Source organism: Plectropomus leopardus, chromosome 18 (assembly GCF_026936395.1).
Source record: "Plectropomus leopardus strain MGB_pleo_1.0 chromosome 18, ASM2693639v1, whole genome shotgun sequence".
NCBI classification, from domain to species: domain Eukaryota; kingdom Metazoa; phylum Chordata; class Actinopteri; order Perciformes; family Serranidae; genus Plectropomus; species Plectropomus leopardus.
Window position 1 is genome coordinate 17,534,494 of NC_142193.1, and position 27,415 is coordinate 17,561,908.

Below are 27,415 nucleotides of genomic sequence, written 5' to 3' on the forward strand. Positions count from 1 at the left end.
TCTGATCAGCTACTGAGTTGGGAGAACCACACTCTTCGGAGTACGCCTTATGCCAGCAGGGGATACGCTACACAGTGAAGTGAGAGGGAGAGGAGGGAGAGGGAACACCTTTTGATATTACTCTTGGCTGTAATTTAATTCAGTTTGAGTTCAGTTACCTCTTCACATTTCCGTTTATTCTTATCTGTCTGGCAGACTGAGGTCTTTTTTTTTTTTGCTTTCCAGTTGTGTAATATTTTACCACAAGGGGGAGTCCAGCAATACCCATTCATGTATCACTGTGTCCTGCTAATGTGGACCTGCCAGCGTTCATCGACTGTACAGCAGAGAGGAGGCGAGTCGAGCTTTAAAATGCAGAATTACCACAAGATCTCAGGGTTCAGTGTGACATCTGGGCTGGGTCACAAAATCACAGGGAGTTAGCAAATTATTGTAACAATATCGATAAGTTACCAAAGCAAATAAATTCTTTCAACAACTTTCACATTCCCCCTGCGAAGTTGAGTGAAATATTAGTTTGAAGACTGATTAACAGCAATTTCTGAACACTTTTGAATTTTCAAAGCAATAATAGACAACTGACAACTAACCGAGCTCCAAAGAGGTGCCATGATTTGGACTCAAATTGCCAGTGTGTTAGTGAGAAAACACAGAATATTGAAACAATTGCAGTACCAAGCACCGCCCAATAAACACTAAAATATGTTTCTGGAAACATTTGAGGCAAGAAACAGACAATGCAGTAACAGAATCTTGATTCATATTTGATCAGAGCTGCTGATCGACACGATTGTCAGCTGCGTTAGACTTTACGGCTCTGATTTTCCACAGATTATCTGTCTCATTTAGTTCTCTGTGAATGACAGTTTCAGCAAATCAGACTGTTCTCATGCACTTTGTAACCATAGAGGTCTCTTCCTTTCCAAAACAAACTGACCAACAAGTGATGTCAACTGATAAAAAAAAAAAAACAGCTTCAGAATAAAAATCCATGTATTCCCGACGCACTTTGGCATGTCCCTGCGGGAGGCAAGTCCAGCACATGCTGATGATGTGATGCTGATGCTGATTTTTTTCTCCAATAACTTGAGATCCAGACAATCTATAGGTGTCCACTGGGTGCTAAACTATCCACAAAGGTCACTTCCTCTCCAGAACAAACAGATTTGGTCATTTAAACCACTAGAAACACTGAATAAAACACTTTCACATTACAAACACTGTAACTCCAGCTCTGATCATTGTAGTTGAGCGTCTTACTGTGGTGGCCAATGCAAAAAAGCAAATAGCCAAATCTACAGCCAGTGTTTGATTTGACTGTTCTGGGCTACTGTAGAAACATTGTAGTGCAACATGTCAATCTCCAAAAACTAGGACCGGCTCCCCATGTAGATATAAACAGCTCATTCTAACATTAGGAGAACCCAACAATTCTTCAGTTCAGGTGATCGTACGTTAAAGAATACATACTTGTTATATCATATTTCACCTCTGCCAGTATATCCTCCTTAATCCTACACACTGGTCCTTTAAGCCACCACACTAATTTATACGTTACAGACTACTGTGGAAAGACAGAATGCATTTTTATTATTACACACAGTAATTATTATTCCTTTTATCAGTAAAAGCACTTGATCTATCATTTTATTTATATATTTTAAGTTAGTATATTTGGCCCCTTTAGATCCAGTCAAAGAGTTACAAGAATTTCTACCTGTTGTTGTTTACGGGGAAAAGGTGTTAGTTAACAGACTCAGGTTAACATGTGCTACAGTTGAGTAAACAGAGTAAAAAACATTAACCAAGAGAAATTGGCAGAGGATAAATGACAAACACAGGAGCCAGGATACTGGTTTTTAGAACCTTGTTAACTTTTAGTCATTATATGGTACGTCTTCACCATGTTTCTTTCCCTAAACCTAACCACAATAACTTTACTTGCCTAAATGTAACCTACATGTGCCATTATTTGTGGGGCAGTTGTACATTTCGGGATGTGATTATTTGTTTTCTTGCTGAGAACAAATGCCACTGTCGTGTCTGTAAAATAAATATGAGGCCAGCAGCCTGGTAGCTTAGCACAAAGAATAAAAACTGTAAAACCACAATATGTAACTATTATGATTCTGTATTTGTACGAATTAAACTAGCAAGATATAGTGTGTTTCGCTTTAGAGGAGCTGGTATGCTTAGTTTGTTATTGGACAGAGCCAGGCTAGCTTATCCCCCTGTTTCCAGTGTTTGTGCTAAGCTAAGCTAACCAGCTGCAGGCTGAAGCTACATATTTACGGACATAAGAGAGGCATCAATGTTCTCAAGTATTTCCCAGCAAAAGCATGAATAAGTGCTTTTTCTGGTGCTTTTCCTAATTTTAATTTTTACATTATGTGAATACTTTATGACTTTGTGAAACAACTGATGTGTCATGAATTCTTGCAGGTGGTGTTCACATCGTGAGTAAACTGTTCATGTATTCCGGTGAGTAATAACATGTGGAAAGTTGTGTTTTTGAATATTTTTTTTATTATACACCAGTATTGACAATCCAATCTCTGCATGTGGCCTACATTTACGTGCGCCTGAAAATAAGGTTAATGGGGGCAGTGGGTTACTTCATGACCTTCATCAGGTCCCCCCTCATGGTCCATCCCAGCCCCACCTCACAACACATCTGGTTTGACCATCTCCACCCCAAACCCCTGCCAGCCACCCCCGCCTGCACCTCATCAATCCTCTGTGTCATCATTGCCACACTTCTGGCTATTGCCAAAGAAAGCCATGACACGAAGACGTGAAAATGATGAATGGACTTTTCCGGACAGGAAGCGGCGATGGTTGGGGAGACACCCCACCCTCACTCATCTTTCCGATCCATTTTTCACTTTCTTCCCTCTGCCACGTCTGTCCCTCTTGAGTCAATAGGAACCAAGCGATCATGTTCCACAAATACCGCCCTCCAAAATACGTGGTTGCATTTTTTCGAGAAAGTTGAGTCCCCACATTGGCTGCAAATTACCAGCTTTTTTTCTGAAATAAGTCCTGTTGCGTTGGTTTTAGGAACTGCAGAGGAACTAAAGAAACTGAAGAGACTTAAGCGGATAAAAGATAGATTTTAAAACACTTAAAGGTCCAGTATGAGGGATTAAAGGGGGAGAAATTTTCAAAAATGGAATGTTGGGTTTTTTTTGTGTTATTTAGTGTAGAATTAGCCAAAAATAGGAATGGTTGCACTTTTGTTACCTTTGAATGAGCTGACTGTATCTACATAGGGAGCAGGTCCTTGTCCACAGAGTTTGAGGTGTTGCACCGCCATGTTTCTACAGTACTCTAGATAGGGCCATTCAAGTTTCATGTCAGCCACCATAATAAGCAAGCCCCATGACCAGAGCGTTGGAAATACACTGATTTTTTGAAGGAAAACTGCTTTATCCTGTGTTTTTTAAAGGTTAATATCAGAAAACAAATGTACCTGGAAAGGAAAAGACCTCTGCAGATAATTCGGCTTTTAAATCCTAATTTATCAAAGAAAAAAGTTGCACATATATTAGGAGTTGTTGGGCTATCAGCCTATCTGCGACATACTAAACAGTGTTGAAGAAACACTGATTTGTAACATGAAACTGCCTTGTTCCGTGCTTTTACTGGTTTAAATCACCTGTATCATTTGCTTTGAAGAGGAAGAGTCCTCTGCAGATAATCTGACTCCCAGTTAAACCTCCTGAGCAATGAACACTGAATTCTAACCAGAAGTTTCAGCTGGTTGCAATTTATAATCCTCGTCACTAGATGCCACTAAATCCCCCTAAATCTTAAGAAACTGCTCCTTTAATTTGCATGGTAATATTAGATATTATTCATCTGCGTCCCACTTTCCTTTTTCAATTTTGACAAAAACATCGTAGTTCTCCCTATGTTTACACGAATCAGTCTGCGACTACTTTAGCCCTCGCATCCGTAACCACAAGAGTTACAGTGGACCCTGGGACGTCTGTATGCTGTCCATTGTTGTGTCTGCCTACCCATAACATGTCCATTCACTGCTGGACAATACTGTCCATTAACTATTATATGAGTTGCTGTGGTTTTATTGGTTGTTGATGTGAACAGAAGTCCCACTGTGTTCCAGTAGAGACATAATCAATCTGGATTGCCGTAACTATCGGTTACAGCTCTCACTCTGAGGCTTGTGCCCTATACATATGTACAGTGTAGAACCCTGAATGCTGTAGAAGCTCTCATAATGGCTCATGACTGAGATATTCATCTTAAACTTGGTCAGACATGGTTATTATCCTTATAAATTGTAGTAATTTTCTCTGTCATATGCCATATGATTTTACTGTTTTTCAGGGTGTGTGTTAAGGTTTGAGGCGCATGTTTTTGAGCAGAGCCAGCTCTTAAAATCCTTCCATAGTCATTGCTTGCATTTTGCCTTTATGAACTCTAGGCTTCCAGTATCAGACCAAAGAAACACTCCCTTGTTTCTATGCTCCCTCAGGGCAAAGTGGCACTGGTAGATATTTAAGGGATTTAAGCCTCCTTTGTTTAGGGAGGCTGAAGCCACTCCTCCTCTAGCTCCTCTTATGCACAGTATAGCAGCAAGATCGCTAAAATATCTTCATCATCTATATATCTGATTTAAGACACGGAAAGAGTTTTGTTCCTATCAAAGAGGTGATGAATAAAACATCCACTCCATGCAAGTTTTCTTGAGACCATTTTTTTTCAAGCCTTTCAAAATGATTCTCCACGGAGTTGCACAGTTTGCCTGACATCAGTTATTTCAAATAAGACAAACTGCCTCCATTAAACCCACAGCACACAGCAGGACAGATGTGAATATTCAATAAAAGACCTAAAACTGCAGGTTAAACACTCCCAAATGTAAAAGTTTTTGGCACTTATATTTAATTGAAAAGACATATATATAAACATATTCCTCCATATTCAGAGATTCTCTTTCATGTAATTTGATTAGTGGACCAGGATTACAGCCAGCCCTCCCTCATTTACTATTACTGAGAAGAAAAACAATTAAGCTATACATGGTAGCTATCAAGGAGACAAGGCACCCATGCACAGGCACACCAATGGAAACACACACACAGACACACACACACAAGTCTCATTTAATCCTTTATGATGCGCCTGGAATTTGTAATGATTTTAATTAGGAAAGGTGCAATAGGAGTCTACTCTGTGGCAATGCTGACACTCCAGGGTGCCCGGAGCCAATTAAAAATATGTGCTGATCAAACAGCCTGCCCTCGCCATGCACGACTATCCCCGGAGCCTCTGCTGCTGCAGAGGGACGGCCAAGCTCAGGGCCTCTTGCTCCCACAGAACAGGCTGCAGAGGAGCGGCAGAGCTCCACCCGACACTCTCCACCCTGAGATCTGGTTCAAGGCTCAGCTTCTCCCATTAGCCGCATGCTACGGTGGGCAATCAGCGGCCACGCAGCCCAATAAAAGGAAGCCTTCAGTTCACAATCAAACGTCTGTGAGAAAATGTCACACACCCATTTGATCCCCACAGAGATGCTTTTTTTTATTTCCACAAGGGAACTGGCTCAGCCCAATTTTCGCTCACACTGAGTGAGAACACCACATTAAATTAGAATTCTAAGACAATTTAGAGTGACAATTAAGCCTGGTATTAATTACACTGTTCCTTTTGTTTCGAGCAATCCCTGCGATGTTGTCAGACCCAGGGGCGCCCAAAATAGATAAATTTAAATGAATCTGAACGCGACTTATATTTTCCAAATGTTAATATTCTTGAGGAATCCTTTATCTCTGTCATATCCTTTCCCTCCTCCCTCAGTGAAGTCCCTCCTCTCACTATCATTAGGCATCTCTGTCCCCGGTGATTAATGATACTAATGAGCATGTGCAGCCATTCACTCTGCCACACATTATTCTATCCTCTGGCCTCAACCATGTGTCATGTCCTCCTTGGAGGAACATGGCTCCCTGGTCATATCAGACAAACAATAATATTAACTTATATCTCTGGCAATATCTGTGTCAGAGGGGCAAGTGTTGCGCTGGCACACATGCACTGTATGTGTGAAGGCATATGCAGAAACATGCTTACCTTCATTTTCAACAAAGATATTAAATTCCTGAAGAAAAAAAATTAAACAATGAAAAAACAAAGTAGAAAAAGATGCTTGCATGCACTGGAGGCACAGATTAATAATAAAACAATAAATTACTCAATCTAGAATGCATCTTATGGTAGCGCTATCTTTGTTGGCAAATAATTCTTAGTACATATCTAGTGGTTTAATCAAATGTGACAACTACTACTATGGCTGCATTGGTGGATCTTCCTATAGGCGAAATAGGCAGCCACCAAGGGTGCCACTTAGGGAAAAAACGACAATATTGTTTTTGTTGTTGTTTTATTGTTTTTATTTTTAAAAAATGATTCAGAGACAGTGGTGGAGGGTATGCACAATGCGTTTTCATCCCAACTTATCAAATACTGCCACTTAGACATTGGACCTACGCATCTAAATATGATGTGATAGGTACCCTATTGCATCAATTTTGGATGTTCAGGGCAGAATGTAAATTTATTCTTGCATTGCAAGCACTGCATCTTTTCAAAATACATTTCTGTTTTCAGAGGAAATGTACAGTTTCTGCTTGTTACATGCATAGTCTTTTAAAAAAATAAACATACAGTGTGCAGTAAACACTTTTTAGCTTTATCTCCTTAACTTTAAGCAAAAAGGTCTGTGGTTAGGTTTTGTAAAACATGTCATGGCTTGGCTTAAAATAAGTACAGATGTTACTAATGTCATGCAATGTCATCTGACATACATCATGTAACATATGTCATCGCCATAAGATGCTACACGTCCTGGTACGTTGTAATTAAAATAACTCTATTGACTTTTGGTTTAACATGGGAAACAAACAGTGGGCTTCTGGGTGAAAGTCCGAAGTGTGTGTGTGTGTGTGTGTGTTTGTGTGGGGCTGCAAATCTGCTAGATCTGGCACTGTATGGCTGACCTGCGGAGCTTGTAGTGACATGCTCTCTTTATCTTATCTTTCAAACTTTGACACTTGCTTTGTGGGTTCTACTTGTTTGGCAAATCAGTTATGAACAAACTATGCTAAAAGAGACTTTTCATGTGGTGGAAAAATCAGCTGTGCATGGTCCTATCTTTTCTACCTGAAGGGTTAGACTGAGGTCTTTGGCTCATATGTTGCTGGATGAACTAACTGTGTCCCCTGCTGCCATTTCCTCTTTTCCGCACTTAAGCATTGTTGCAATTATCTGACAATGTTAAACTTTTATCTTTTGCACACGTCGCAGGCCTGTCAGGTGGGCAGCCAGAGTGATAACTGCATATTTGAAGATCCATAAAAAGGCCCCCATATCTTTTGGAGTCGCTTCAGCCGGGGCCACTGAAATACAGCTCATCACTTTTATGTTGGAACCCCAATCGGCCATTGGGATGTGAAATTAATATGACAGAGGGGGGCTCTGCTATCGGGGAGCACACATCGAGCAGGAAAACTGGTTTAGGCCTCGCAGAGGACATTTTTAATTGGAAGCTTCATGTAAAAAGCATATACATGTCATATAAACTGATTCGTTGGTATGATGGCGGAGTTGGATTTATGGCAGCAAGCAAAGAGACATAGAGGAGAGAGAGAGACGCTTACGAGGGAAAGAAAAAGTAGTGCATGGAGGCAGACAGCTGTGTGCTTTAGTTATGACTTTCCAATCATGCATCACATCAGATAACAGCAAAGAAATATTCTGATTGTTCAAAAGTTGCTTGTTATCAGAAACCGTTTTAACATGCTCTGACTTTAGTGCATGCTTGTTATTGTTGTTGTTGTTGTTGTTGTTGTTGTTGTTGTTGTTATTGTTACTGTAGATAAGTATCAACATAAGGCTTTTAACCAAGCCACACATTCTTAGTTAGGGCTGTGGCCTGCTGTGCTGTAAGGTCTGAGTCCCTATTGATCATTTATCAGTCACTGGTGGCTCCCGTCTCAGTACCTTCTTGATTCAGTTTACAGAGAGGTGGATGATTGGAGGATGTTGACACTGTTACACTCTGCAGGGTTCATTTTCGGGACTCAGACATGTACTCTTGAGGGTCACATTAGTGACTGTTAGATTTCTCGGGGTGGGGGTGGCAAAGTTAGGTGGCAAAGTTAAAGTTTGTTCAAGTATGAACTAAGTTTGTAGCTGATTTACAATATGCCTCTATGTTATCCTAAAAGCAATATGGAAAATTATTATGCTTTGCAGTAATTAACTGTCATTGTATTTTTATTGAATGATATGACTCTGTAGCTGAAACGAATATACACTTAAGGGAGTGTAAACTGTGATTCACATACATTTCAGTCTCCATACTTATAATATGACATTTCAGGGTCTGCAGAGGATTTTAGCACCAGTCAACTTGAAGCACGCTCTATTATACGAAATACTCTCTTGCATTACTGTGCAATCAGAACAAATACACATCCTTCATTTGTACCATTTCACTGCCAACAGAAACGCTGTTGTGTTATTCCTCTATTAAACTGGCAGGAGAAATCAGAATATCCTAATAAATCTGCCCTAAGAAGCATTTAGGGTGGTGATACTCAGCTTACAATCTGTGGGCCAAATCGGGCCCACAATAGCCTGCAAGGTGGCCTGCCGAAATTTTTTAATGCACAGTAAAAATAAGTTAATTCACAATGGGATTTTCTTTTTTTGTACTTTGAATATAAATAAGGTGCTAAAGTGCAAAGAAATATCAAATTAGAGTTTTCTTATAAAAAAGTGCCAGGGGGGATCTGGAATGTCCTGAAATCCTAGAAACACCCCTGATTGCACCAGGGCTGCATTCAGCCCCATCACATCGTACTTTACGTTTAATACGTTTATTTAAACAGAAATGTTGGTATGTTGACCACCCTGTTGCATTACGCAGGCGCACTGCTCTTAATTAAGGCAGGGTTTCATTCAATTCAATTCAGAGGGGCTTTATTGAAATGGGACAAAGCAAGTGTGAAATAAAAACAAAAAATGTAAGTGGGCTACAGTAAGTAACAATCTACCAAAATTTGGGTTATATACTGATGATTGGGTACACCTCTGACACACTGGTGAAACGAGAGAAAACATACCTCAAAACCTGTTGCACATCGTTTCACACTATTTAGAGGAAACATGTCGTTCAACCTGGAAACTGTAGGAAAACTGTGCACACTGTTCTGAGACTGAGCGTGCCCCTGACCTGCGCGGGCTGCTGTGACTGGATTTTCCTTTTGGTAAAGATGAGTGAGGACATAAAAAAGGCAATTTTTTTATTATAAACTGAGAAATATTACTGTTTGTTAATCAACACGCGCCCGGTCTCCTGACATGAGGCAAAAGTGGCCCCTGGGCAAAGCAAGTTGAGTATCCCTGATTTAGGGTGTCAGGAAACGAAGAGGATAAAGAGTGAATTGTGTAAAATGTACGCAAGGGGCTCTGTGAATGAAAATGGGAAGAAGACCTGGGCCCCGGGAGATACCAGGCTTGTGTCTGGGACCCTGAACCTATCTATGTGATCACTGCCCAGTTCAGCCATGTGATGCTTATGCAATGCTCCACTAAACCTGCAGCTGGGGGAGAAATCAATCGCACCACAAACCCCCTTTTCTTCTCTCAAACAAGAGCTTTTTAGAGACAATCTTGGTCACATGACCATGGGAGCATCATGCTAATCCCCCCCTCCAGTGTCCCCCAGAACCCCTCTCTGCAGATGTTGGGTAACAACATGGCTGATGAGTTTAATAATGGACGCACAATGTTCCTCTTGTGTGTTGTTAAGCCTTCAACGGCTGTGTTACACATCCACGATCACAAGACTTGGTCAAGGAGCATAATGACTTAATGTGTAAGACAGTCTGAGGCAATGATCATATAGGGCTATTTGAACAGATATTCAACTAAAGCTGTTTCTCTTATCTTATCTAATCTTATCAGTGCAGAAGGAGAGTGGATTTGAATGCCACATTAAAAAAATGTCGATGCACACAACTGTATGCAAATACAAATGGGTTTGATTGGGATATATTTGCATCTGTGAGCATAGGTGAATCAGTAAAAATCAGCAGTTGCAATAGCTATGCTTCACTTTTGTAAACATTTTATCCTTTGCTGTTGGTGTGGAATTGCATTAGCTGCCTCCAACTAGTGATGAACTTTGCAAATGTTTTCATTTCCATTGTGGGCCAGCAGGACTGCATGCGGGGGGAAACAATCATCCTGCAGGCCTCCTGTCGTCCTTACTGAGGTAATGAGGGGGTTAAAACATAATGTCAGGTTCCCAGGGTTGGTGAAATTGAAGGTAAAGAAGGGCAAAGGTGTCTGAGGATGTCACAGGGTTGTGGGCGAGTGCAAATGGTTAGATCTTTCATTTATGCGCTGCATGCTTTAGCACCAAATCCCTAAAAACAAAATGTTCTTATTTATTATTTTTTATAAAAATAATATATTTTATTAATATTAAAATATACTTTTTCATCAAAATTGTATTTGGTGCTTCATTATACTGGATATTTCTGTGCATTTTCTGTGTCCACCATCTTCTGTAGGCACTCATGCTTCCAGTGATCTTTTGTTTCCAGTCAGAGGAAATATATATGATGTAAAATTATGAGACTTGGTTTAAAGCAGACTACCTTTGGCCTGTTACTAAAAGCGTGTTTGAGCTGCCCTTTAGCGAGAGTTACATCTCCGAGAGAATTATCTAAAAATAATATGAACACTTTTATTAGTGTAGTGAAGATCGGGGATTCTGTCCTTGAAGTGAAGACAGATCCATGTAACAGAGCCCGCCTTCAGTAGGCTTCTGGTTATGCCATATGCCACTACAATTCAAGCAGTTTTTACATGGGAGACACACACACACACACACACACACACGCACACACGCACACACACACACACACACACACACACACACACACACACATCTCCACCTGGATGATGCCAATTCATGCATGATAAACATTTTTTTTATGTAATGCAGGCTATATTTTCTAAATGAGAGCTGCTGCAAAATGTTATAATATATGCATAAAGATAAACCTGTCCATAAGAGATTCATCTCAGCCTAATTAATATATGGACTCATATCCAATCAAATCATGTACACACACACACACACACACACACACACACACACACACACACACACACACACACAGGTCAAAAGGCTATCCGTTGTCGGCTCGCTCCACATGGTTTTGGAAACCAAACTAAACGCATAAAAACTGCTTCCAAGTCATGCATTCACTCATTTTGGATGATTCTCTTAATTTTTAAATAGCAAGATCTGCAGTGAGATATTCAGCGTTTAGGTAGCTAAATAATGAAGAAAAGCGATATTAAGATACCCATAATCTTTCATTCTGGGCAATTTAACGTGTTTTTGTCTCGCTATAAAATAAATATGTTCACAACATGAATTCTATATCACTGTCAGATGTTCCAGATGCTTATGGAGTATTTTTATGTGTGGAAATAAAAGCATATAGACAATCAGTTTGTCTATCCTTAATATCCAAGGGCCCATTCTCCGTCTGTAGTCGTGGGTGGGAGGCACACACTGTCAATCATTAACGCTTCATTGATCAAGGACAATCCTCGTCGTAAAACTGGTCTTTTTCTTAAGAAATCACTCACTCCGCATTAATTATCACTCTGCCTGTTGTGCATGTGTGTGCGCGCGTGCGTGCAGCGTATTAGCGTGCGTGCTCGTGCGTGTGCAGCTAACCACCTATTTGACTATTTCACATTGCATGCACTCACACGAGAAGGAGCCCTCGATGAGCTGAAATTCCAGCACCTTCTGCTGAAATACGAGTTAGTATTCAAGCAAAGCAGTCGACCTTTTGTAGCCTACAATCTCACACAGCAGGGCAGTGCACAAGGAAAATAGTGTCAGCTGTGGTTAAAAATAAAGAAAGAAATGAATAAATAAAAAAGATTAAAGTGAAATTACAATAAAATAAGAATAATCTAGTAAAATCACTTTGTCAGAAATATTGTTTTTTATTTTTATTTTTATTTTTATTTTTATTGATGTGGTTCTAAGGTGAATGTAAAATATGCCAGAATGAAAAAAAGAATGAAAGAATGAAAATGATGGTTGAGGTTTCATCTAACCCCAAAAATTTAAAAAAATCAAAAGGAATAAAGACTATTTTGTATTTCTGTCATGCCATGTAAAGTGCTAAAAAATAAGAAATTCTTATGCGGGTCAGGGGTGACTAACACACACGAAAATGTGGAATTAATTTAACATAAATATTCCCTTTTTTCGTGAGTATTAATACCTCCTTGTGTATTTTATTTTCCTCTGACCTGACAATGAAATGTTTATGAGATTTTTTTAGTTTTGCAAAACAAAATAAAAAAAACAAACAAAAAATGATTAAAATATGAATGCACAGTTGTGTAGAGTAATAAATGAAATTGAAGTAAATGGTGATCATTATCTTTTTTATTATACTTAATGCAAACATGGGCTACATTTTTTTTTAAAGAAAAAAAGTATCATGAGAAGGTGGTAGCTATTTATTCACCCAAATACCAGGGGGCCTTAGAAATATTTTCAGGACAAAAACGTGATAAAATAAATTGTAAATGGCTATGATAAAATATGTATATTTTGGCTGCATCTCATTCACGGTCGTCTCTGCGTCCTCTTCGTATATTCGCTCGTTCTCTCATTTTACACGCTAATCTGAAAAATCCGACTAAAACCAGACCACAGCGATTACAAACAGCATGCGACGCTATCATCCGATTTACTAAAAATATCATTTTAAACAAATCACTCAGTTTTTAATATATATTTTACCGCACTATCGCTTCTATGACAAACCTCATGCAGCCACACTTTAAAATGGTGAAAGTCTCCACGCAGATTTTCTCGCGGACTTCGGCAGGGCGATCCACAACCGGAGCTCTTTTTCCTCTCTCTCTTTCCTCTCAACCCTCACGTGCAGCCTATAACCTGAATTGTTTCGAGGCTCGTTTCACTTGTTTTCATAACTTTTCATAATGATTAGGCATCGCTGGTCCGCATTTATCCGAAAACTAACCTCGATTATTTTAAATATCCAACATATAATTTCCCTCTCTCTGCAGTATTCCCTTTGATTCACGCTTGACTCATATGGCTTCAGGGCCAATAGGGGTCCGCCTTTGGGGCGCCTTGAAACCGCCTCTTCTTATCCCCTTTCATCATCTAACCCGGGACGCCTTGAAACCGCAGGGCCAGTTATTGCCTTTTTTTTCAGACAGCCCAATGCGGACTGGCCAACAGCCAATCAGAGTCTTGTTTACACTCTGTGACTGACAATGCTCTGGCACCGCGCCAGCCAATCAAAAGCTTGCATACAGGGAGCGGATTCATTTGTAAACATTTAGCATAATGTAATAACCAAAGTCCATAGTAATAACAGCAGGGAATTATTGGAATTACTGTCTTGTCTGCATAATTCAGCGTAGAGTTTCAAGAAATTGACTTTAAAAGCACTTGTCATAAAGCCTCTTTATTGGCTTTAAAGAAATATATAGACAGTGTATGTCTGATGTTTATACATGCACTGAATTGTTAGCAAAGTGTGATTAAAAAAGGGTGCTTTTAGTGACACATCGGTCTGTTACAGAGCTAGTTCAATTGTATAGCACCTTATACAAAAATGTTATTTAAAGTGCTTTCAAGTCAAAAGGTAAGGAAATAGATAGAAAATCAAAGAATTAAAAAAAACAGGACTGGCAGGTTTAATACTAGTATAGACAGGTTTAAAAAATAATTGAAAAAATATCACAAAACATTAACTAAAAAGCTGTGGAAAGGAGGCAGTCTTAAGCTTAGTTTTAAAAATGGCGTATATCTTACATTCAAGAGGGGCTAATTCTAGCAGCAGGCAGCAGTGACAAAAAGCAGTTTCACCACATTTGATTTTAACATGGGGCAACACTTACTGAGCTGATAATGGAAATGTTAATATATATATACATACATACATATATATATATATATATATATATATATATATATATATATATATATATATATATATATATATATATATATATATATATATATATATTACATTTTTTTTTCAGAATATTTACTATATTTCAGTTAATGTTTCTGAATAATCCCATGTGGAATGGGTCATACAAATGACCAGACATGGAAATAAAATATTCATTCATTCATTCTACAAAAAACAGACATTTTTTTTTTTTTTTTTGCATTAGCTATTTATATTGATATTCACTTAAAAAAAATCTACAGTGCACGAAATGCCTCCAGGCTTTTATGTCACATAATCAGCATAATGCCTTTTTTTTCTCATTTTTGGAGCATGATCCAACTAATTTAAATTTAATTTGGGTTATATTGAATGCATACATTAATTGAATTGCAATTGACATTTCAATTGTTGTTTTTGTACATTATTTACAGTATCATGACCATTGCCTGTAGCCTTTTTTATTATCTGCTGTACATTTTAAACTGTGCTCAGGCTGCACTGAGCTCCATTGTAAGTGAATTAGACCATCCCGTGCTTTAAATCTGGCGCTTCTCTCTCTGTTTAGCATTGCCAGTCACCACACCATTGGACTGCGCTGCCGGCCAATCAGAACCTCCCGTATCTCCGGGCGGGCGGCACGAGCTAATTAACATGCAGGTATCCGACCAATGGGAGGGCGTGTTTACCCTGCCCCGAGACGCGAGGTACGCAGTTGCACCGGGAGAGAAACCGCTGCTCGGAGATCCGAGCCGCGATCCAGCCAGGCCGGAAGCCCTAGTCCCACTGCTACCATAGACTGAACCAGCAGGCTACTCCACAGCCTCAGATGGAAATACTGTAGGATTTCATTCTATAGCCACATGGTTTATTTCAGATTTTGATTTTAAATGGGCGTCGCACTTGGCCTTGCTCCTTCCCTCCCTGTGTTTTGTGATTTTATAATTTATTGTTATGCAAGGATTTAACATACCAGTAAGTAGTCATTTTATATACTTGATTTTTTTTTTAAATTGAATAAAATATTTTAAGGCCTGTTTCCTCCTTGTGAGATGACAGAGGCTGTATTTCAGACCAAAACGCTGTATGTGACATGCTGTTCATTATACACAGTGCAGTGCTATAATTTACAAAATATCAAAACAGGATGTGTGAGGTGTGTCCTATGTGGAATAATTTGACGATTTAATGCAATGACATGACAAAAATAAATCACATTAAATTATATTAATTATTGTTATTAATGGTATCCCTTATAATATTATTAGTAACAATGTTAATAATTGCAATAGGCTATATTTGGCGTTAGGAGTATTTTTGTAATTTGAAAAAAATTGTAAATATTGATCGTCGATTTGTTTGCATGTGGTTTTGTTTTTAATTATAATAGAAACGTGCCTATGTATTTTTTGTAATTGGTAAATGTTTAAGCGCATTTAATAAATTGCTAACAAATGTAAGCCTATATTTTTTGTTAACCCATCGATAGGATGTCGATTATGGTTTTAGCTAGGTTGCACTAAATCCCAAGCGGATACTTTGCACTGAGAGAGCAGGAGATTTGTTTCTACCCGGGCCGGCCGAGGTGCACTCCCTGCCGGCCAGCTCAGTCACGGAGGCCCGCCTGCCTCGCTGAGCGGTCGCTACAACCTGCGCGGCGTAATGTGATTTATTATCTGCGTTTCTGCTTTCGATTGGATTCTGTAAATGCAATTGACAGCTGCTTAATGAATTGCATTAGGGCGTCGATCATTTGAACGGTTTTAAAAATTATTGCGTGTATTTGGTGAGTGGGAATTCGCACATTGGAGGCTGAAATGAAACAAAACAACCATGTGTGTTCACGCTACTGCGATTCCATGAACGCACATTTGGAGCATTTGCAAAGCAGCGGTCTCTTTCCAGCCTCGTAAGTGTTGAATAATTTTATTTTGAGGTTGTTAGTGGACATAGAGAGTGGTCTGAATGCAACAGCATGGCGAGGGGGAAGGTAATGGCTGACTGCAAAGCACTTTCTCAGTATGGAGACAAAGGCAGTCCTGCTGACGGGCGGCCATTCACCTTGGATCCCTGCACAGTCCTCAAACCGAAGACTCAGCTATCATGTATGCAACAGCAAGCTTTCTTACACACGTTACAGGATGCATGCACTCACATTAGCTCAGGAAGCCCCAGTGGAGGAGATTTTGTCCCAGGGAGCTCCGTATGGAGGGATTTTTATTGTCGTTGATGTGGCACTGAATTGAAGGCTCGTCTGTAAGTGGCTACATGGGGAGATAGTACTGCTGAGATTGAAATAGCATATATGATAAGAATACTTCATTATTACACATTGTAGAATTTCGATTTTTTTAAATTTAATTTATGGTAAAATTATGCTTTTATTATGCAGGGTGAAACCTGTTCGAGAAACCCTGTAGGGCCCCAAAATTGCGAATCTAGAATGTCAAGGCACACATATTGTATTGAGAAAATTCATTATTTATTTATTTATGTACTCATTTGGACCTATAAAATTAAGATACCTTCTGTTTGCCTGTTTTTCTTTTTGGAAACTCAGAGGCACAGAAATTGGCTGTCACGTTTGTCTGATTGTTGCAAAGACAATACAATTTAATATTGAAATTACATTTTATTTTAATTTATGTGAATGTTTTTTTTTCTCTTTTTTTCCTCGACCTTATAATGCTATTTTTGTGACATGGCAGAGGATCTAGCCTATAATGTATTTACAACTCCATTTGATTACCTGACCTGAAATAGGTCAAGGCAGATGAAGACAGTGAGAGTGCAGTTATTCACATGCGCACATACACACACACGGGCGCGCGCGCACGCACACACACACACACACACACACACACACACACACACACACACACACACACACACACACACATACAGAGAGATAGAGCTGGGGACTCTTTCATGATCTGATGCACCTCTCTTATGGAACAGCGTTTTAATTATATTTTAAATATCAGGCCTCTTTATGATTTCCAAACTTTTTAAACTGACAGTCTTCTCATTGTGCAAATTGCTCCCGCATGATGCATTTTCCCCTCTGTTGCCAGTTTTATGATGAATTATGCAATTTTATAGTGTGCGGATCGTGCAGAATTTTTGTTTATTTATCCCAGTTGATATATAAGATCACTGCATTGCAAAATGTGAAAATAGTGTGAGGTATAATGGGAAGTGCATGGAGGTTGTGGAGGCAGAAAAAAACGCCTGTATCAATCGGAGACAATAGGACGAGCAGGAGAAAGCAGGCAGCGTTGTTCACCTTGAGATGTAGGCTTCCATCATTGTAACCCACCCAAACAGGACAACACACTTCCCCCTCCAACAGGAGCTTTATTTAAGATTGTTGCAAAAATCACGATTTCTTTTTCTTTCTTTTTTTTTCATATTTCATGTTAATATGTTTACCGTGATTTTGGAAGAGAGTGACAGCTGCAACTGCTGACGTGGTTGAATGAATTGCTGGATGAAATATAGTATTGCTGAATAGAATATATAGAAGTGTGTCAATGCTCGTTGTGTGTGTGTGTGCAATATGAAGTGCTCTCCTCCATATGATGCATATTAGGCCTATGCAGGCTGATCAATAGAGCTGAGTGTGAGCCCGGCTCAGTGGGCTTGTGGACGCCTCGCTGGCCGTTTTTTATCTGCGGTGACTTATTTTGCACCATCAGTTTTAGGTCGAAATGTGCGATTTCTGCTGTATGCAAAAGCAACCTTGATATGACAGAAAGGAATTGCAACAAAATCCAATGGAGCGGTTCTCCGCCTGATTTGTTTTCTTTTACTGCACTGTCAGTGTTTTTTGCATCGTGTTTTTTTTCCCCATTTTTTTCCCCAGGATAATGAAAATTGCTTTTCTTTTTTTGACAGAAAAGATGATCGGGGGCTACGTTTTTGGCTGGGGAAGCCTGCGATCGACTGAATGCAACACATAGATCTGAAGGAAAGGATTATTATATGGGTTGCATTTGATTTTCCTGACCTGCCCTATCCGGATTTCGGATTACTCCACATTCTTCGGAATGGAGGGACGGGATTTCGCAGCTCCGGCGCACCTCCTATCAGAGCGGGGCGCCTTGGTGCACCGAGCCGCCTCTCGGATCGCTCCCTCGGGCCACGGCTCTGTACAGCACGGCGGTCACTTCACGCCGGGGAAATACTACCCCTCTCACATACCGATGGCTCCACACTCAGGTTAGTCAAACATGCACGGATTTTTTATTTTTTTTGTCATGCAATAATGTAGCCATCAACATTTATCTATATTAAAGCTGCTGTTTGAAATGCTCCTCTCATAATGTTGCGCTGTAAAGCCTGTGCATTCATCAGCCTGAGTGATAGGCTGTGGCCTGCATGTGTGCTGTAGCTACAAAGCAGATTATTTTGGCACAAAAGCGAGGAATAGACGGGGCTTTGTGTTTTAAATAAATGGTTGCTCAGGTGTGGCTGTTGACAGAGTTTCCCCATTCAAATATCAGTTAATAAATCAGGTGAAATCTGATTTACACAAGGCCCACGATCAGGAATTTTGATTAAGCTGAATCAACATTTATAGCTCAAATATCTCAAAGGTTATAAAGACATCTAAGTTAAACAAATAGCCATCTGATAAGTTAGGTAAATGCCATGGTATTAAAAAAAAAGGCATTTAAGATCTGTTTTAGTTTGCACGTAGGAAGTTGGGCAGAGCACACTGGCACTGGTTTCCCGCTGGCTCTGGGGCTGAATGTGAAATGAGATTTTGTCACTTCACGTTATATTGATAAGTGTCACATCGGTGCCATCGCACAACCCCCCCCAAAAATCCCTGGGCCATGTATTTAGAGCCATATAAGCAAGGGAGAAGATGAACAGGTCTGCAGTGTGTGGAGGTTGCAGGAGCAAAAAACCTTCTATATTGGGCTTCAAAGTGTTGGGGTGCAAATGTGTTCACAGTGCATGCATCAGGTTTAACAAGTGACTTTGGTATCTTGTGTTCCTAAATGTGCACCTTTACAAATATGAATACACACATTCGTGTCCAGATAGCGCAGACAGAATGTATAACTCAGCTTAAAGGCTGATGAACAGAATAGCAGCTGATTTATTTTTAAAATGCAACGAGCGGTAAACCTCCAAAATATAAAACCTTTATGGTTTTAACCCTGATTTTTTTTTTAAATTTATGATCATTTTTGAGGTCATATGCACTATTGGATTTAAATAAATATTTAACAGTTCTTAATTTTTTTTGTGTAGAAAAGAATTAAAAAGAAAATGTAAAATAGTCTGGATCACAACGCACGTATTATTTCCCCCACCTATGTAAAACAAAGGAAATTTAAATAAGTCTCAACAGCGGCATATTGATTGCATCAAACACTTCCACTTCTGAAACAATTTGCTTTGAAAAAATGTTAATGTTGCTTCTAAAAAAAACCCACTCGTTTATGATGCAGCAGCTGAGGAATCTTGGGTCAGTTGAAAGCGGGGAATATTTAGCCCTTTAAAGTTATTTTATGTAACATATATCTGCTAAATTTATAAGTGAGTATCAGTGTAGGTGGTTGTTGTAGGCGGTTAAATACAGCATCAAAGTCACCTCTGGCAGTGTTTTTGTACTCCGTGTTACATTTTATTTGTTTATTTGTTGTTTTTTCTCAATATTAAACGGTTCTACTGTATAGGCAATGTTGTGTCAGGCTAATCAAAGATATTTTTCAAATGCATTGTGTTTATAAAGATTCAGGATTCATTTGCAAAATCATGCTAAACATGAGGTATAATTAGTCATTCAGGAGAATTCATGGGCGCTGTTCACCATTCATCTCCCACCATTCATGTTTGCTTTTGGCAGTTCTCTCTCTCTCTTTCTCTCTATTGCACACACACACACACACACACACACACACACACACACACACAGCCTGCGTCCGTATGTTTTTTTCTTATGGATGTTTTGTTGAGAGCATGAAGGGTAATGCTGGCTACAGGGTACAGGTGCTCCCCCCTCAACCAGATTTGGTGTTTCTTTTGTATTATTATGCCGCACCAACATGAAGACCTACCCTCCAAATGTCATCACTGTTCAATGAGCAGCACAGGTGGTTTATTGTTCTCGCCAGCCTCGTCACTAACACATGGGTGTGACTGGAGAGAAGTCTATCTGAAATCCTCAAGATCTTAATTCTTTACATTTCAGGTGTTTTTGATTAAATTAATGTGAAGAATAATTTGAGTTCACATTATATCTAAATTCCCTCCAGGCACTGTTAGAATTATTTTTGCTATTGTGTGCCGCTGATGTGCAATCTTTGATTTATTATCTTAATAATATTTGAAAATGTCAAGCATGTCATGATGCAAATAGGTGGATGAGACATGAGGCATAATTCACGATTATTCACGGCGTATATTTTTAAGATGGTAATTCATCAAAAAAAGCACACAATGCAAATTTATTGTCATTGTGACACAAGGAAAAAAAAATCATTTATAATGTCCAAATTGAGTATTAAAAACAATGCGCTGAGATTTTATTTGCAATTTATTCATTTACAGTTTTATTCACTGAAATAGGTCTTTTTTTTCAGCCACTTTACCAAATGAACACAGACCAGCTGCACTATATAAGAGCAGTCAAATGCTTGTAGGTTGTCCGACCAAACTGTTCCCAGACTGTTGTTCGTCTTGACAGGGCAGGTCATTAGTGTCCCTTCAAGTGTCCTGTATGCTAGCAACATTAGCACAACTGTGCATGTTGTTTGCTGAGTGTGTTGGATCCCTTCAGTTTTCTCTGCACTTTCCCCCCGGGGACTAACTTGCACACTGGTTCACATGAATACTTTACAAAGAGCATGAATATTTCAGGGTTGATGTAAAAATGCATTCAGAGGCAGGTTTCTGATGTGGCTCCTTGAAAGGGCTTCTCTGACTTTGCAGAGGTATTTATTGTGAGCGCTCCCTTCACCCTCGCTGCTGAAAAGAGTGACGGCGGTTGCGACACCCTCCTTTGGCATTGTTCCTTTACAGAATTTCAACATATTTCTGTGGGGGAAATTTCCTTTCTTTCTCCCGCGCACACTGGTGAGTTTGGTTGCAATCAAGCAACAACAGACACACGCTCCTACCTTTTTGCCCATTGAAGCATGTTAAACTCCGAATCAGAGGAGATTCTGTCAGTGTGCATTTGCCTCTGTCCATCTTCACCTACTACAAGCCAGTCGTTTGTAATGCATGTCAGGTGGTCGATTTATAGTTTGCGCTTGCACTGTGTTCTGGGAATGTGACATTGGAGCAACTTCTCAGCGTGTGTGTTTGCTGATACAGTGAGACACAGACCTGTAAACTCATCTAATGCGGTTTAATTCAGCCAGTCCATTTACAAGGACTTTGAAATAGTAATTTTATCTCCTGCTGGCTCCGGCGCAGAGTTGGAGACAGTCTTCACTTGGCTGTGAGGCCTGGATTCAGATGTTGGATAGTGTCAAAGCAGGAGACACAGTGGAGCTGTCTTTACTGCTGGCATTTATGGCTGGGGGCTCATCTTTCAGCCATATTGTTCTGATCAGTGTGCTCTGGCTGAGGTGTGGCTGTGTGAAAGCAGCAGGGGTCCAGAGGCTGTCCACGGCTGAGCTCTGCTCTAAACAACCTATGTAATCAAAGGTCATATTTGTGTCATCTCGCTCGCCCGGCCTCCCCTTCCTTTGCATCACCCCTGTCTCCCTTTCCGTAAGCGTCCTCTCTCTCCTCCCCTCCATTTCTTGCTCTCCTTTCTTTCCAGCAGGAAGACCCTTGTGTCTGGGAAGCGGTGGTCTTCCTGCCACCTCTGTTTTAGCCACCCTCCCCTGCCCCGGGCCATTGTTGCAGACCCGAGCTTTGTGTGTGTTTTACGGCTGCTGTTAAAGATAAAAAACAGTCCCTTCCACCCCCTTTATTGTTTTCTGGTAGGATGTCCCTGTCATTCCCTTGGTTTTTATGTCCTAGCTGGATATCCGAGCAGCTTCCCCCTTCAAAGGTTAGCTATGCTGTCTGCCTTCTCCCATTTTTTTTTTCCAAAGGGGAATAAATAACTTTACTGAGACTTTTATTGAACGTCTCATTGCTGGAATATCCCAAGGGTCTGTGGTTGTTGAGAAGACGCTTCAAAGACAAACACAGGTGTTTGGTGGAGTTAGCAAAGGGCTGGTTACAACCAGGGTCTTTAAAAGAATAAACCTCAGTGAGTGGCTTGTTTGTGGGAAGGGAGGCTTCTTCTTTTTGGCCTTGAAGCTCTTGTGTTGGGAGCACTCACACTTGGTACCCTGCTTCCCTTTGGCTTTACTTACCTCCCCCCATTCTTGTTAACCCCGCACAAGAGCGATGACGTGAGTGTGTTGTGTGCTCAGCGTAATTATTTAGCAGCACAGCACCCAACCCCGATGAAAACCTGTTTCCTTCTAACAATTGCGGATATTGGTGAGAAAATTCCCAGCCCGGTCGCCAGAGGAATAATTTGCATTGCATCTTTCTGCACACAACAGATACGTTACATTTGAACATTTCTTATGTATCATACAAACGTATGTAAAGTAATGCAGATCTGATTGCACGTTTATGAGCTGACTGTCATCAGGAGGCGTAGGGGCTGTTGGATGGTGTGACACATAGGTGAGATGTCTGCAAAGCTGCAGACCACTGCTCAAGACCAACACAAATGAAACCTGCTGTCTTTTGCAAGACATTGGCTGCATTTCCAGGGGCGATTGTGATTTTCAGCAGTGATTGTGGCAGAAAAACAGGATATTTTAGGCCAAAACATGAGCTATTCCTATCCATAACCATGTGTATTTTTGCCTGAACATAACCACTCGCTAACTACAGCGTTGTTAAAACATACCGTTCGTTTTTTTTAGTGAAATGCTGTTTTTCTTACTGCAGTTGCACCACCAAAACTGTGTTTTAGCAAGACATCGGTGTCGTTTCCAAGCATGATTGTGGCACCAAAAGCAGATATTTTTAGCAAAAACATGACCTTTCATAACCACAACAAAGTGCTTTTTATGCCTGAAGATAACCACATGTTAACCACAGCGTGGTTGAATGTAAATGAATATAAAGTTTCCAACATATCCACTATATAATAACATATATACACATGGTTTGCAGAAATGCACAATGCTCATATTTATTCTGGCCATTGGGTTGGAAATTCAAGAGTTGAGCCTTACCTGAGTGAAAAGAAGACTGATATCCTGAATAATCCATGTTAAATATTACATTAAAAGGCTATTTGTATCCGGGAGCCACTGGGGTAGAAGTACAGTGACAGAAGGTGGGTCTGCGGCCAAGTTCCATTCGACTCGGGCCTCACGCGCTCCCTCTCTCTCTTAGCTTTGGCTTTGCAAAACAGAGTGAGAACCTTGGCCTGTTGTCGTGCTCGTTTGTGGATTGTTCTGAGATGACACGGTTCAGACGCAATGTCACAGGAGCCCCCCTGAATAGTGAAGGTGTTGCTTGGCATCCTACACCTGGCTGAAATAGCACCTTGCCTGATGCCGCCACCATCTGTCACCTTCCCCTGACACTCCCACTGGAAGCCGAAATGGCTTGCAAGGTCAGTCAATTGCTTTGAAAGGGTAGGTCCCATGCAGATTTTCAAAATACCTTTGCTTAGAGTGCACTCACCATGTTTTGAATGGATTCAGGCATCAATATGAAATTTTGTCACCATTGGATCATCGTACCAGGTCCGCATCTCTAATTCATTACACTCAAACGACAGATTTGATGTCCGATTAGTGATTTAATCGGTTTCTTTTCTTTGCAATTTTTTTTTGTTCATCAGCAAAACTGTCCACAGAAAATGAAGGCTTAGGTGGAGTGGGGGGGGGGAAAGCACAAAAAAGCAAAGGTCTGGCTTTGCGGGAGGAATTTGGCTAGTGAGTGGCCATGCTGCCTCAGAGACGGGCTCTTCAAACAGACCGCCACCCACACTACACCGTGTGGCATGGTGCCACAGAGCCCTCGCCTCGAGCATGGGGCGTGCACACAGGACAAACACAAAGGAGACCCACGGGTGAGAGTGACGGGCAGGGTAATACCTTCCTGTATCGAATTTCGGGGCATTGGATTTCAAAACCTCGTCGTCTATTTTTACACTCGATGCGAGGAAGTGAGAAGTTGCATTAAGAATCCAATGAGGCTATGGAGGTCTTTTGTTCACTTCCCATGACGAACACACACACACAAAACTTCAAAAAAAAAAAAAAAAAAAAAGCTGGACTCAAAATGTATTGTTGAGAGATTGAATAGACTGATACATTCACCCAAAGTCAACCGCCACTGTTTTGTTTGTGATTTGGATCTCTTTCTCTCTCCCTCTCTCTTTCTCTCTCTCTGTTATTCTCCTTTTCCCTCTCTTTCTATCTCTCTCTCCCCCCTCTTTTCTCCCTCCCTCTCCCAGTATCAGGCTGCCTCTCATCAGGCAGCCCCAGGCCCACCTCAGCGCATGGCCGTATTGCATGTGACAGCTGTTAGACATTATTAACGGCTCAAGCAGAAAATCCAGATTACTTGTTTTTTAATTTCAATTTTATTATTGTAATCGTTCAGTGAAAAGAACAAAAAAGGGCCGTTGCCCTATTGTTGTCAGCAGATTTGTGGTCAGCGACAATACTGTACGAGTGTGTATGTGTGTGTGTGTGTGGTTATGTTTGGGTGGGTGGGTGTTTTTTTTTCTGTGTGTGTGTGTGTGTGTGTGTGTGTGAGAGCTCGGCTGTGTTCTCCAGACACCCCCCACTAGAGCTGAGGCACCCTGTGGTTGGCTGTGAGGCCCAGACAGGTGCTTTGTTAACCCTCTAACGTCTGAGTCTGTCCCTTCTGGATCTCCTGGCAGGATATCATGCTTATGATGTAGCTCGTATAGCGGTCCCACTTTTCTGTTTCTCTCTACACGTAAGAGGGGTTTGGAAAACTCACAAGTTCTCATCTGTCAGATGCTAGTTTAGCATACAGGCTGCCTGTCCGGCTCGATAAAATTCTACAAGAGAACAGGCCGAAGTTTCTGTTATAGCGCTCACATGTTAATGTATTGAGTGCATTTTAAAAGGGAAATAATTATAAAACTCAGCAGTTCCTGTGCAGCGCTTCCTTTCTGTTCCTGTTAGTTTATCTTTTTACGTCATATTTTCTGTATGCTTGTTCCCCCCACCTCAAATATGATCAACAAATGTATATAGTATGTGGTGGAGGGGCAGGACTGAGAGCAGATAAACTCAAACAGCGGCCCGCGATTCGGTGACTGTCAATGGGAACAGCGGGCGGTGGTGACACACGGTGCCAAACAATGAGGTGTGCTGCTAAATATATGCAGAGATTTGCCATTAAATATACATGCAGTATGCCTCTCAAGGATGTGTCAGCCCTTTTGTGAGAAAACAAAGATTAGCATCAGGAATTCCATTTTAATAAGTCTCTTGGGACCATCCAACCAGCTGCCTCGTCCTCAATCCAAAGGGGAACTTGTTGCTCTCTCTTTCCTCGTTTCTCTGGCTCTCTCTTCCTCCCTCTCTCTTGCATGGATTTCCTGTGCTCCTTCTGACATTGATTAGAACAAAAATCCGGCACTCTCCCTCCCCGTCTGCTTTATTTGTCAAATCACTTGTTTTACTCCACAAATTCTTTCATTGCTGCATGTTCTCTCTTTGATGATGCATGTCCGTACTCCTGTCTGCTCCTCCCCGCACCCCCTGCCACATCCCCCCTTCCCTATATTTCTCGAAGTGGGTCCCGCTCTGCCCTCCACCTCAATCTACAGTTTTTTTTTGTCCCCTCTGCCTGGTGTGACCGCCAGGCTACACTGCCTCCTCTCTCTGATACAGTACGTGTCCTGAGGATGTGGGGCAAATGACTGGCTCCTCAGCAACAGATGTGTGTTTGTCTGCACGCTCTCTCCGCTCGCTCTGCACGGCCACTGACCTACCCTCTGGTGAATGTGGGGGAGGTGACGGCGAATGTGTGCACGAGAAAGAGACAGACAGACAGAAGGAGAGAGAAAGAGAGCGAGAGAGAGAGAGACTAGATGCACACTGTCACATGCTGACATACACTTACTGGTGCATTGCAAGCAGACGCACACACGCGCACACAAACACTGGCACGTCACACATACTCACACATCTCGCTTCCCAGGAGGCCGTGGGGCCAGTGGGACAGAGCAAGCTTGAGAGTCTGGTTCGTCTGTTTACATCTAATTATAGAAACAGGACTATTTCTGCAACCACTGCTCCAGCTTTTTTTATATTCTTACGAGAAAGAGAGAGAGGAGTGAGAGCGAGGGAAAAAAAACAAAGCTTTGACAGCCTTTTCTCACAATGGTGAACGGTTATCTCATCCCCTCAGCGCTGCTACAGTCTGCAGGCTCTCAGTACAGTACAACAGGAGACGGAGGGGGGAGGGGGAGAGGGTCTTGTATCGTATTCTCTCATCCTCATGTAACATGAATGTGCAAATTTACGGGAAGCGAGCAACGGCAAACAAGGCGATGCATTTCCCCCCATTAGCCTCCCTGATACATTCAGTTCACAATAAGAGAAGAGAATAATTCCTTCGCCCCTGCCCCGCGGGCTTTTGCCTCGACCCGGTGGAAAGCGCCGTCCATCACAACAGTCAAAACAAAAGGAAGAAAGAGTTGATGTTAAGGATTAGCATTGTATAAAATGTATCGAGTATTAAAGAGACAGGGCCAGTGCGGTAGTTAATCCCCAAGCTTGGTGGCTGATATCCAGCTGAGAGGCTGTTGTTAGCCAGAGGGGCCTGGAGGGGGGAAGCTGTCAGCCCTGACGGCCCGCCCGCGGTTGCCAGGTGAGAGCCAGATCAGGGCAGGGTTGGAGGCAGGTTGCAGCCTCTTGCAGGTGCTTCCGTAAAGAGCTCCTGAAGCCAAATGCACAGCCCGCTCGATGCAACCTGAGCCAGGTGCTCCCCATCCCCCACCCAAATACATAAACCACTACATAATGGAAATGTGTGCTTGCTTACACCCCGCCACCACCACCACCACCCACTCCACCCTTTATTCTGAGACATGGCAGGTAAATTAATTGGCCGTGAGTATGTAACGTATATGCCGAGATAAAGGTGCGCTGTCTGGCCGAGGCGTAGCGTAACGGCCGTAATGATGGCTCCATTGTGTTGATGTTGAGGGGGGTAGTTAGCGGCACAGCCAGCGGGGCCTTTGCTGGAGGGCTGGATAGTCTCTGATTAATAGTGGGGAATGCTTTGAAGTGACACCCAAGTGCACTGGCTCACAGGCTAATAGCAATACCATCAGCATAGGGAGCGCTCCCTGTTCCTCAGTC

General features: G+C 41.3%; 1 protein-coding gene across 11 annotated transcripts in view; it reads left to right on the forward strand.

The window, feature by feature from the left end:
- The window catches only part of bahcc1a (BAH domain and coiled-coil containing 1a), a 115,530-nt gene that overhangs the window by 14,027 nt on the left and 74,088 nt on the right, over window positions 1–27,415 (forward strand). For 8 of the 11 annotated variants that reach the window (XM_088091095.1, XM_088091094.1, XM_088091093.1 and 5 more), the window contains exons 3-4: window positions 14,641–15,047; window positions 17,970–18,293. In XM_088091095.1, the coding sequence (XP_087947221.1) occupies window positions 18,122–18,293 (172 nt within the window). In that variant the 5' untranslated portion in view covers window positions 14,641–15,047; window positions 17,970–18,121. Of the gene's footprint in view, window positions 1–2,442; window positions 2,482–14,640; window positions 15,048–15,660; window positions 15,982–17,969; window positions 18,294–27,415 lie in introns of those variants that run through there. The other 3 variants (XM_088091089.1, XM_088091090.1, XM_088091091.1) reach the window with 2 other exon arrangements.